Here is a 12,788-nt window from a genome sequence, read left to right on the forward strand (position 1 = left end):
GAACACTACAATTTAGAGAACACTATAGTGGACCTCGCTGGACGTGTAAAGTAGTCCGAAAAACGCTTATTGGACATAGTCTAAACAGCCATCAGAACATTAGTGACACTGCGACAGTGTATACAGGTGAGTAAAATGTTTATATACTCTTCAGAAAGAAAAATCGATCCGCAAATGCTCAAACAAACCAGAAACACTTCTAACAAGAAAAACGCTCCCAATTACAGCACTGTGACAAGATTATTACCGCATGCTGTGCCAGCGGCTAATTTGCTGCTTGGATGGGCAAAAAAACGAGACAAGTCTGATACATACATTTTATTCATCGGTGAGATGTAACATGCAAGAAAAACTATGGAACAAGAGGCCGGAATGAAAGTTTGTGTAAGCGCCTCAACTCATTCTAAAACACTCTTCAAAATTTATGTGATGACGGTGGGGGCAGAGCGTCCAGTGTACTCTTGCATCTTGGAGAGCTTGAGCGCAACATCAACCTGGGATGAGACACAAATTAGTAAACGCAGTTTCACAGAAGCCCAAGGTATGTTATGCTCTGTGAATCGAAAGGGCATAGCCGCATGGTAGGTATCTTACCAGCGGAGCAAGGGCGTCCTGTGAATCCCTGCCGGTCTTAGAGGAGTCCCTCTCGTACTGCTCGATGTAGACACGGATGGTGGCACCAACAGAACCGGTTCCAGAGAGGCGGAACACCTAGAATGTCAAAAATCCATGTTAGCTCACCAGCATTAGTTGTGGCCAGTATGATATAGTCAGAGATCCCAAATATATCCATCTGACCAAGGATGAATCCAACTCAGATTATCTTTTACTGACCGATAATATTGCAAAAACGGAAATGTATTCTCTTTATAAAACAAGGTTTTCACACCACTCCCTTTGTTTCAGACTCTCAGTTCAAGACAAAATAGAGGATATCCGAAACAACACAGGCCTACATACCAGTCGTGAACCATCTCCAAAGAGGTATCGGATGCCCTGGTGCTTGGACACAGAGCCATCAACAGGATCCTTGTACTCAAACTCGTCAGCTGCAACTACTTCAGAAACATCAGACCGGATCTCCTTGACCAACCTGACAAAGAGACAACTTAGACGTGGTACTAAAAAGTTCAAGTTTGCGATTGCTTAAGTTGATATATATACACAGGAGTACGAGCATATTTTTTTGGAGGTACTAATTATATTACATTTAAAAAATTCACTTACTTGTTAACATCAGAAAGTGATGACTGCATGCTTACTAGGTTTGCCATAAGCTCCTTAGCAGCCCCTGCATCAACATTCTTCACAAAAAAAAAAACTTGTGCATTTAGAATGATATCTTAAACAGGTGGTACATATATGCAAGGGGCATGTCAAAAAAAAGGAAGTACCTCATAGTCATAGCGTGTGTAGTAATGGCGACCATATGTGGCCCAGTGCTGACGGACAATATCTTCAACAGTGACAAGCTTATCTCCTCCAAGGTTGTCCTTATTCTTGAAAGCAATAATTGAAAGCCATGCAAGCACAGCCCAGATGCCATCCTTCTCACGAATGTGGTCAGACCCTGGCCACAATAGTACATGTAAACATCCCACCAATGTTTATACCAAATACTAACAAGTCCTTTGACTTTACTATAGGTTGGATTCATGACCACCAACTCAATAGAAGGGCGAGAGAGCTCACAGTCAGAACACAAGTGATTGGCCCCATTTATATACCACATGTTAACAGAATTTATCCATCTAACATAACAATACAAGAGGTTGCTGACATGTTTACTGTTGTGTGTATAGAAATGATAGCCACAACCCACAAGGCCACAAGCCATATATTACCAGTGCCAAAGCTTTCTTCACCACAGATTGAGCACATTCCAGCATCCATCAAATTCCCAAAAAACTTCCATCCAGTAGGCACCTGAAACATGGTTTTTTTATGTCAGATTTATATGACATTCAAAAATCTTGCAAACCAAGATTTTAATATTTTACCTCAAAGAACTTAAGGTTCAAATTCTTTGCAACAACATCAAGGGCAGCAGATGTTGGCATGCTCCTGTTATTACAATAATGGAATAACATAAGTAGTGTTCAGTGCATAGAGAAATTTCAAATGCATCTAAGACCGGACAGCTGCATACAAGCGGAAGATGAAAAAGCTGACATTAGCAGAAATAGTGTTCCAGATGGTCATTTGCTGATATGTTAAGCACATTAGCACATTGTTGAGAAGAACACTGCCAAGCTTAAACAGATGCAAAACAAATGTAGAGGGAAACATGCATTTTTACTGCAGGCTGCAGTGAAGCTTACCGCCTGGAGCCTACAGTGGGAGTTTTTATGGTAACAATATATGTAGATGTCATATTAGCAGCACAATATGGAGGAGAACTTTTTACCTGGCAACTCCCTTCAGGCCAGAAGCAAAGTAAGGAATTGATTGAACAGCATTGGCTGCGATAATGGCAACAGAGTCCGACGGTGTCACAAAGAATCTATAGCAAGGCAAAGGGGAGTGTCATGAATTCCTTGCGCTTTTCTAGAATCTGTAACAAATTTTGTAGAAAATAAGATACTCAAACAGATCATACCTTTTACCAAGAATCATGTTGCGGTCAGCATCTCCATCAGCTGCAGCACCAAATTCAGGAGGCTCAACATTTGAGGATGACTTTCCAAGACCCATGCGTTCAACCAACTCTTTTGCATAGGTAAGGTTAGGATCCGGATGACCACCTCCAAAGTCCTCCTGCAAAAATATAAGTGATGAATTAATACCTAGCCACATTATAAGTAGATATTTGTGACAATAGAAGAACTCATTACTTTCGGGACACAATTCAACAGTGAGCTTTCATCAGCACCAAGCTCTTCCACAAAGATGTGTTTGGCATAAGCTCCCGCAACACCATGGAGTGCATCATAACTGAAAGTGCAAAGTGAGATTTTAGATGTGCAATAATCATATTATTACGGCAATGGTAACATGGTTGCAGTCATATATGAATACCAGAATGTAAACTTTGGGGAGGTCAGCAGCTTTTTTATTGCTTCGAAGTCAAAAATTGTCCTGGAATTGATGTCAGTAATTAAATCATTAGATTCCCTTGTGAACATAACATGATCCAAGTAACATGTAATGATATAAAGCATCGATATTCTCACTTCAATGGAAAAAAACACGAAATAACAAGTTACTTACTTCATTAACTTTATGTAATCTACACTAGAGTCAAAAACATCCACATCAAAGGGGCCTTCGGGTCCACTGAAGCTGGTGACACCGACAACAGAAATATCAACCTGCAGCAGTAAAGTAGGAGAAAATAAATAATCCACTAACCTGTTAAAATAAACGGTGAGTAAATAGTTAGCAGGTTGACATTGAATCATACATCTGGTAGGTCTTCAGAGATGAGGTATTCAGAGATTGTCGTTGTATTAGAGAAAATCTTGTCGGTAACAGATTCAGGAGCAGGCCCACCATTTCCCATGTTGTATTTGATCCCGAAGTCCTGGAAAGTTCGATGAGATGTATTCAATAACATAGAGCATGACCAGCACTTGATTTGCATCAGAGATACTAGCAGTAAAATAGGTACCTCCTTAGGACCACCTGGGTTATGGCTCGCTGTCAAGATGAAGGCACCAGTAGCCTTTGATCCCTATTGTCCATGTGTTTATAAACCAATAGTCAGGTATAATTTATTAGACGGTGTAAAGGAGTAACAAGTAAATGTTCATATTGCTAAAGAATGTCCTTTATTAGAAATCCAACTTACATCTGCACCAACTCTTTCACGGATGACAGCAGATACAGCAGGAGTAGACATGAGACTGTTTTGTCCAACCCAAACACGTCTTACTCCATTGGCAGCAGCCATTTTTGTTATGATCTGTAACAACCAAAAGCAATGACATCTTTTGCCACATCATATTTAGCTGATGAACACTAAGTCCATGTAAAAAAACTCGACCACAGGGAGAAAACAACACTAAGACTGCATCAGTATTCGAACTGAAGCTTACAATAGCTGCTACCAAATCAGTTTTTACAAAATGCAGTTAGAAAATATATAAGGGAGATTGTCACAACCTTGGGGTAGTGACCAGAGGGGATAACAGTGACAGGTTGCCTACCATTCAGCCACAGGTTTCCTTCCCGTGGTGGCTGGTATCTAGTTGGAGCAGGGGGGTGAGAGAACAGAGAAGGGAGGTGAGAATTAGACTTGTCTATAATTGCTTGTAAAGAGGATTACAGCAACATTTTCTCCTAAACTCTTGGCTCTCCTTAGTTCTAGCCTCCCTGATTTGACCCCCTTGATCTTATCCCACCTAATTAGCCCCTTTGCCGGCACCTATAGGTGTTGCCAACCATAACAAAGATGGAGAGTATTCTAAATCACCTGAACAGCATCTTTTGAGAAATAGCGGCCATCACCAGAGACAACAATTGTTGCACCTAAAAAAAAAAAAGAAAAGACGTGAACAATGGGGAACAACAGCAGAGAAATAACAGGGGAGATCATGAAATTTTTGGGAACTACATTTCCCATTACAATTTCAGCATACACATGAAAACAACACAATGATAATTTATTAAAATCTTGTGGTATCGTAAAAACCTTGTTTGAAGCAGGAATGGTATTTATCTGATAAGCATGTTACCTCTTACTTGATCCACAGGAAGGGCATTGAATGTTGATTGGACAAAGTTCTGCAGATAATGGGGCTGCTGGAATACAGTAACCTGGTAATATTAACAAAAGATTAATTATAAGAAAAAAGGTATACTGAATTGTACAATGCTACAGATGAAACCAAACATTAAAGTAACAAGTCACTGATGACAAAATCATTTTCATCTGCAATCAGTGACCATTCAGATTTTTTTCCCTTGATGTAGAATAACCTCATCCCAATTAACATATACTTTCTTAATTCCCATCAAGGAAAGGCTAGCTAGCTAGGAACAAATGCTATGCTCAGCATCAAAGAAAACAATGCATGTGTATAAACACTAGGCAGTTACACTGTTCGAGCTGTGCAGAATCAACTACAAAATCAAAATACTCTGCCCCTCATCCCATTTGAAACACATGATCTACTCAAGCCTGGACCAGGATGGAAATGAATTCCATGAATCTCAACATATGATGAGCTGGAATTTAATGAATGTCGAACCAACCCAACCATATATGCACTAAATGACGCTAAAACAATTTTCATATGAACATTGTCTCGAATGGAGTAATCATTGAGAGATCAAAAAACCATATCCACTAAGTATGCAGGAGCTGGTAGAACAGAGTTACAGTTATCTTCTACCATCAATAAGCCAGTAATTGAATCAGCGAGGTCCGGCAACGATTAACGAAAGCTGGTCAATGCGAGTACAAATCGTATGGATCAAAGCCATGCAAGCATACAGTTCAGATCATTCTGAGTTTCTGACCCCGTGAGGTCCAACGTCCTGAAGCAACCAACGGATCAAGCTAGCAGTCATGCTCCGAACAACACCCATCCGACAACCGTTTCCCAGCAGATCCAAGCAGAAGGACGGATAGAACAGAGCCCCGAGATCCTGCGCGGAAACCCGGCGAGATCCGCGAGGTGGCGGGAAGCGAAGGCTGTCGCGCAGCGGATCCGAGGCACCAGAAACGAGCACGAACCCGCCGCGTCACAGAAACAGAGAGATCCGAACTGGGCCCCTATGAACTTAGCCGGAGACCGGGGGGCGAGATAAGGCAAAGGCGGGAAGCAAGGGAACCTTCTTGCGGAGGCCGGAGGTGCCGGGCTTCTGGCCGTCGAAGGGCGTGGTGGCCTTCTTCGTCACAGTGAAGAGCCCCATGGTTGCGCCGCGGAGGGTCCGCCGCTGGTCGCCTCGTGAGGCGACGACGAGATGGGTGACGCGGAGGAAGCGGTGGTGGAGGAGGGATCGGGAGTGAGAGGGCAGGGAGGGAGTGGTGGTGTGGTGACGATGGCGACGAGGGCGTGGCGGTATTATAGCGGGGGAGGGCAGGGAGAGCACAAGAGGGCGGTGTTGGATCATTCAGTTGTTCTCCTCGGCTCCTAGCGTTTTATCTCACCTTTTCGAAATCCTGCAGTGGTTTCGTTGCTGATTTGTTTACCGCGGTCCCTGCGGTCTGTGGACGCGAAGAATGCAACCGCAGAGGTAGGCTGCTGTGGTTTCTGCTGCTTGATCATTCCAATTTACAAATAACACATTTTATTACTATATCTATCGTAAGATGTCTTTACCAAAATATATTAAACAATTAGAGATGTTAGATCTAAGATAAGTGATGGTAATTTAATATATACATCATGTGCACTAAACTTCTATATATATTAGATATATTCTCCTATACGTATTAGCGTTTCTAGGTTTGACGGGCAGTTGTTTCATCTTGTTCTAGGGGTATATTCATACAGTTTTGTAGCATTTGAGTACTCAGAATGATCTGAACTGTATGCTTGCATGGCTTTGATCCATACGATTTCTACTCGCACTAATCAGCTTTCGTTAAATTGTCCTAGGTTCGATGGGAGTATGTTAATTGTTATTTTGTTTTACTGAACACGTGTGATGTTTGTGAGTATGTTAATTGTTACACAGTTTTACTGAACAAATTAACTGTTTTTTTTTTCTTGAGTAGATTATACTTTCCATACCGTGCAAGGCAGTATGACAATTATCGTGAGCTACAAGTACTTTTGAGCTATAGTTGTTCACACTTGTTATACAGCATCAATAATCAAATTAATAAGCTTGGTCTAAAAGGAAGGAAATAAAAGTAGTTTATGATTAAGGGTCTGTTTGGTATCTTGGTAAATATTATTGTAGCCGTGAATAAGTTTCAGATGTATTTTCTGGCCGCCGTCTTTTTTGTGCACAACAATGCCACTGAAATTACTAGATATCTCATAAATACCATTCAATTCAATGGCACACAAGAGTATAAAATCCAATGACATAGGGTATAAGAATTTTGAACTAAACACCAGTCTTCCAAAATAGATCATAATGAGTTAATCCATACATCCTTCCAACCAAAATGAACTTGGTTCACCTGTGAAAAAAAAAACATATAGTTTTGCATCCTCCCATTATATTAAGCGCGTAACAAAATTACCAGATGTATGTACGATAGAGTGATAGACCATTCAATGCACGTACGCAACACAGTGGCCTGCAACACAAATTATTCCGATCCCGTGGGCCCTGTTCGCTGCAGTTTTTGAGCTGCAAGTTTTATTGTCGGTTGAACTGTTGCAGCCACAACCATATAGCTGCAGCTGCAGCATCGTTTTTTCAGATACAGTATCTGATTATTCATCAAAGCACGTTGGGATATCAGAGCTTCGTACTGCCGCAACACCTGATTCGACAGTGACCCGCTTCTTACGCACCGGTGTTCCCGTCTCGAAAGCCTGTCGGGTGTCGGTGGTCGGTGGACCCGACGCTGATGGTGGTCTCTTGAAAACCAAGCGAGCGAGTGGGGAGGAGCAACGTGACCTGACACTACTTACAATAATAATTTGGTGTGGTATTTTTTTACGATTTCATTAATATATAAATAACTAGTAGGTAGGATGAGATCCGTTACCAGAACAAATCATATAAAAAATGTGTTGTTCGCTTTTTTACCTTTTTAATTTATTCTTGCCACATTTATTCTTGTAAACTGTACTCGGCCGGAGCACATCTGGAAATATCGAGCGGCCGCGTTAGGTGCACGCAGGCTGACGGGCCTTTGTCACCATACGAGAGTAGAGACTGGCCCAATAAATCACGAGCTGAAATGATAGAATAGAAGGCCTGAATGCCTGATCGGTGTGCTGGCCTCTTGGCGATAATCAACTCCTGTGACAGGGATGGAGCCAGCAACCCAAACTAGAGGCAACAGCCCACCTGGACGGGAAGTGCCAAGAAAAGCAGTGCTAATGTCAGTCTCTACTGTATATAAGTCGTGGTTACCATCCCTCCTTCCGTATTTAAATAATGACTAACACAAATACTGTACATTGCGACGTTACAAATTTATATACTTACTGTATTAAAGCTGCAAGGGTAGCCTGTCTCCGGTTCTGCCATCCATAATCTACATCGTCTATATATATCATCAAATCTACATCGTCCGCTACCAGCCCCATCCGACGCACCCCGCCCCTAAACCCCAGCCGCATCAGCGCCACCAGCCTCATTCGTCCTCCTCGCCCCATCCGCATCCGCCGCCAGCAGCCGAATGCCTCACAGGCCGACCTCCCGCCCCATCCGCATCCGCCACATGCCACACATGTCCAACACCGCCAGCCTCATCCGGGAGCCGTGAGCAACCTCCCACTCCCCACCAACGCGCCTTCGCCTCACCTCGCGATGCCCGAGACCTGCAATAGTCACCGCCTTCCCCTGAGCGGCTGAGATGCAGCTCCACGCCCGTCTGCGTCCCCCCACCGCAAGAGCCACGTTGTGCCTGCCGCCAGCCCCGACACCTCCAGATGTTGCCTCTATCCATCATCCGAGCTTGCCGCCCCCGCCCCCAAACCCAGACCCCCTGCAATCGCGAGGAAGGGGAGGACGCTGTTGCGCGTCGCTAAGCATCTTCGCGCCCCTCAGTGCTGCTAAGGAGCCCTATCTATCCCTGATGGCGCCCCAACCCTTTGTAATATCTCCACCTCGGCCATGGGCATTGCAACCCTCGATTCAATCTCTCCTCTTCGATCTCAGTATTTAAGAATTTGAATGAGATTTAGGAGCAATTGAAGCCATTGGACATTGGTTGCACAACTTGATAAAGTGAATAATCTGCTTGCGTCTGAGTTTGGGAGTCTATAAACATGGGGAAGAGCAAATATTGGTGCCTTTGTAATTGGTGACCCTGCTACAACTATTTTTTTCTATGAATTCACAAGGGCAATATGGTACACCAATGCCATACATTGGACAGACAACAATAAGACTTCCATATACCTTCTTGGTTGTATATCTTACATATTTATCCCAAAATGAACTTTTAAATCATATTAATCCATTATCTGCACATAAGTTCTCTTCACTTCCCTACTACCCATCAAAAAAAGAAAAACGCCTTGAATTGAATTAGAAGTTTTCACATTTGTACCTTTTGATAAATGATATTATGGTATCTCCATAAAAAAGTTCTCACTAATGCATTTATTTGTTTAACATGGAGTCACCACAAATGTGCTTATCTTGTTGCACTTTACATTATAGGCATACCTTTCCTTGTACAGTGAGATATCTATTTCATTTTTCAGGTTGAAGTTGATCTTTTGAATTATGGTGTGATAGAAGGTGATGAATCATGTAAACATTTTTCTGAACTAAAAGTCTTACCTCCATGGATGATCAAAGATGGCACGAATCTTAAAAAGGAACAAAGAGGAGAGAAAATTGAGTCACAAAAACTTGAAAAATATGAAGCCAGAGATGACAAGAAACATGACTCGAAATATGATCAAAGTGTATAGGTCAGTTCAGTAATGAACATATACTAAACTTTATAGTAAAGAGTATACTATTCATTAAATTTTATTTTATGTTTTTATCCTATAGGAAGAATACATAAATGCATATTATGAGGCTTTGAGGAAAAAATTGGAAGAGGAAGAAGCAAAAAAGCAGAATGTAGCATGAAGGCAAGATTTTTGTCCCTGATGCTCAAAGGGAACGCCAAGTTGGTAAGAAATACAAGCACGATGATGATGGTGAAGGCATTGAATAGGAAGAGCATCAACCTACAGTTGTAGGTAATTTTGCTTACTCGGATCTTTTAGGTTCAACCATTTTAGTTTCTATATTCTATAACTGAAATGCACGTGTTCATAAAATTTGAAATTCTGCGTATGTTAAGTTTTTCCCAACCTATCTTCAAACTATATAAGAATTATTATCTAATATAAATAGTACATTGACAATAATGTACACAGAAATCCATGTATTTAATGTGTGGACATGGTATCATCATGTCTGACTAACCCTTTTTATTTTAATTGAATGAAGTTCGTACATGTATGTGAGGTATTTTTTATTTTCTTTCTACTATAAGCCTTGCTTAGATACTGATCTAAGAGCATCTCCAAGGGACAAACCAAAAATCCTGGAGGTTCTCACATGAATACGGTTTAGATAAGGGATAAACCGAGGAAAACCACATAAAGGCTGCCTCGAACCTATGATTTGGTGACCCAGTGAAACAAACATCTCTCACTACTGCACTAGGCCTGAAATTGTTTACGAGCATCCCAAGGGTCTTACTTAAATTCACTCTCTAAATTTTAATTTGCGAGCCATTTTCATAAAAATATGTTTTTATAGGTTTTTTACCTTCTAACAATTTTTATGTATCTTGTACGCACTCTAGAGAACCAACCCACTCTCTATTCTTTATTTACTGTATGTTATTTAGGTCTGCTAAGCAAAAAATTGATATTCTTCCTCAATCTTTTACCATGTTTAGATAATTTTGGGGGGTTTTAGGATAAAGTTTGTGAAGGGCTTCACTTTTTTGTTTGTAATTAGCATTTAACTCAAAAGTTTCCCTTGAAATTCAAGTTGATTTTGAGAAGTATGAAGGGATGATTGAGTTCATGGAGAAGGTGGTAATACAATTGATTCTATGGAGCTCACTGGAGGAGCACTACCTTTTGTTAGTTGCCTGCAAGAATGTCTTTGGAATCCGATCTGCTTCATGGTGCATCTTATCCTCGATTGAGTACATGGAAGAAGGTTGTGTCAACATGGATTGTGTCACTCTCATCGAGGACTACCATAACAAGATTGAATTTGAACTCAATAAGATCTATGATGGAATCCTCAAGCTCTTTGCTTCCCACCTTCCCCCCTCACTAACAGTTCCAAAGTCCAAGGTCTTCTACCTCAAGATGAAGGGTGATTACTACAGGTATTATTGATAATATTATTGTGCTTTAAGTTTCCTCTAAATTATGTTTTGCTGCACTGAAGTATTTTTAGTTCAATTCATGTGTATCAGGTACCTTGCGGAGTTTGAAACTTGATATAGGAGAAAAGATGCAGCCAAGAATACCATGGTGGCACACAAAATTGCTCGGTTAATTTGCTTATCCTTAAATTCACGGTTCTCGTATTAAATTTGCTGGCTAGGACATTAACCTTTTTATATGTACAATCGATCATTTAATTGATGTGTTTCTAAATGAACCAAACAATGAGTGGCATGCTGGCACTTGAGGGGATCAGTGGCGACAATAAGAGGAGGGTTAGCATTGCCCTGCAGATACTCATGAGGCCTCGACTGCTCTTCCTAGACGAGCCCACCAATGGTCTTAACAGGTACGCGCTTGCTTCTGTTTCATGCCTATCATATGGGTGCGATGCCCAAGTCACAACTGATGCAACCAAGAAAACACGCAAAAATGTGGAGTGCTTCGGCGTTCTTCATGGCAGATGTTGCGGGGGCTGTCAGCTAGTAAAATTTTAGAGTTTTATGATCCTCATAGCCTAGCATCTAAACAAAGTATTCAAACAATAAGGTAGACCAAGCATTTGCCTCTATATGGTCAAACTAATCCACTTTTCCATCAACATAGGTCCTAACGTAACCATAACCCACAAAAAAAACCCTTATGACGAACCTCTACACTAAACTCAACATTGTCAACATCCGCAGGTAAAAAAATATGTGCACTGTTATACCTGTCGGGGACCATAATTAGGGGTACCCCCAAGACTTCTAATCTCAGCTGGTAACCCCTATCAGCACAAAGCTGCAAAGGCCTGATGGGTGCGAACAAGTCAAAGCTCGGTCCACCCAAGGGACACGATCTCGCCTCGCCCGAGCCCAGCCTCGGGCAGGGGCAGCCGACCCCGGAGGATTTACGTCTCGCCCGAGAACCCCCTCCAGCAACGGACACACCTTCGGTTCACTCGAGACCCAGTCTTCGCCAAGAAGCAACCTTGGTAAGTCGCTACGTCGACCGACCGTATCGCAGGAGCATTTAATGCAAAGGTGGCCTGACACCTTATCCTGACGCGCGCCCTTCAGTCGACAGAGCCGAAGTGACCGCAGTCACTTCGCCGCTCCACTGACCGGCCTGACAAGAGGACAGCGCCGCCTGCGCCGCTCCGACTGCTGAGCCACTCGACAGACTGAGGCTGACAGCAGCCAAGTCCGGCCTCGGGCGCCATAGGAAACTCCGCATCGCCCGACCTCAGGGCTCGGACTCGGGCTCAGCCCCGGAAGACGACGAACTCCGCATCGCCTGACCCCAGGGCTCGGACTCGGGCTCAGCCCCGGAAGACGACGAACTCCGCATCGCCCGACCCCAGGGCTCGGACTCGGGCTCAGCCCCGGAAGACGACGAACTCCGCCTCGCCCGACCCCAGGGCTCGGACTCGGGTTTGGCCCCGGAAGACGACAAACTCCGCCTCGCCCGACCCCAGGGCTCGGACTCAGGCTCGGCCCCGGGAGACGACGAACTCCGCCTCGCCCGACCCCAGGGCTCGGACTCAGCCCTAGCCTCAGCCGACGGTCTCCGCCTCGCCCGACCCAGGGGCTCGGACTCGACCTCGGCCTCGGAAGACAGACTCGACCTCGACCTCGGAGGAGCCTCCACCTCACCCAACCCAGGGCTCGGACCGACCACGTCACAGGAGGCGCCATCATTACCCTACCCCAAGCCAACTCAGCTACGGGGAACAAGACCGGCGTCCCATCTGGCTCACCCCGGTAAACAAGTAATGATGGCGCCCCGCATGCTCCATGACGACGGCGG

The 12,788-nt window shown here is 43.4% G+C and overlaps 2 protein-coding genes across 2 annotated transcripts; one reads left to right on the forward strand and one right to left on the reverse strand.

Annotated features, from left to right (window-relative positions):
* Positions 1-290: 290 nt before the first annotated feature.
* On the reverse strand, positions 291-6,039 carry LOC542721 (phosphoglucomutase 1). Its single transcript, NM_001112233.1, has 18 exons — positions 5,779-6,039; positions 4,677-4,758; positions 4,415-4,470; positions 3,791-3,904; positions 3,611-3,673; positions 3,404-3,523; positions 3,211-3,311; positions 3,019-3,078; positions 2,835-2,934; positions 2,600-2,757; positions 2,408-2,503; positions 2,001-2,064; positions 1,845-1,926; positions 1,395-1,570; positions 1,228-1,304; positions 961-1,093; positions 595-711; positions 291-494 (listed from the first exon to the last, which is right to left on the reverse strand). The coding sequence occupies exons 1-18, from the start codon at positions 5,857-5,859 to the stop codon at positions 423-425; spliced, it is 1,752 nt and encodes a 583-aa protein (NP_001105703.1). The 5' UTR covers positions 5,860-6,039; the 3' UTR covers positions 291-422.
* A 2,343-nt stretch (positions 6,040-8,382) lies between these two features.
* LOC100274374 (uncharacterized) lies at positions 8,383-11,207 on the forward strand. The gene is made up of 4 exons (NM_001148734.1): positions 8,383-9,503; positions 9,589-9,782; positions 10,555-10,936; positions 11,008-11,207. The coding sequence occupies exons 3-4, from the start codon at positions 10,611-10,613 to the stop codon at positions 11,042-11,044; spliced, it is 363 nt and encodes a 120-aa protein (NP_001142206.1). The 5' UTR covers positions 8,383-9,503; positions 9,589-9,782; positions 10,555-10,610; the 3' UTR covers positions 11,045-11,207.
* Positions 11,208-12,788: the final 1,581 nt, after the last annotated feature.

This window comes from Zea mays, chromosome 5 (genome assembly GCF_902167145.1).
Source record: "Zea mays cultivar B73 chromosome 5, Zm-B73-REFERENCE-NAM-5.0, whole genome shotgun sequence".
Lineage (NCBI taxonomy): Eukaryota > Viridiplantae > Streptophyta > Magnoliopsida > Poales > Poaceae > Zea > Zea mays.

Excerpts from the sequence above, each read along its gene's own strand:
- LOC100274374 (NM_001148734.1), top strand. The coding sequence starts at position 10,611 with ATGATTGAGTTCATGGAGAAGGTGGTAATACAATTGATTCTATGGAGC. Across the intron at positions 10,937-11,007 it reads ATGAAGGGTGATTACTACAG|TTCAATTCATGTGTATCAGG; the intron begins GTATTATTGATA and ends AAGTATTTTTAG.
- LOC542721 (NM_001112233.1), bottom strand. The coding sequence starts at position 5,859 with ATGGGGCTCTTCACTGTGACGAAGAAGGCCACCACGCCCTTCGACGGC. Across the intron at positions 3,674-3,790 it reads GTGAAAGAGTTGGTGCAGAT|GGATCAAAGGCTACTGGTGC; the intron begins GTAAGTTGGATT and ends CATGGACAATAG. Across the intron at positions 1,094-1,227 it reads TCACTTTCTGATGTTAACAA|GTTGGTCAAGGAGATCCGGT; the intron begins GTAAGTGAATTT and ends TCTCTTTGTCAG.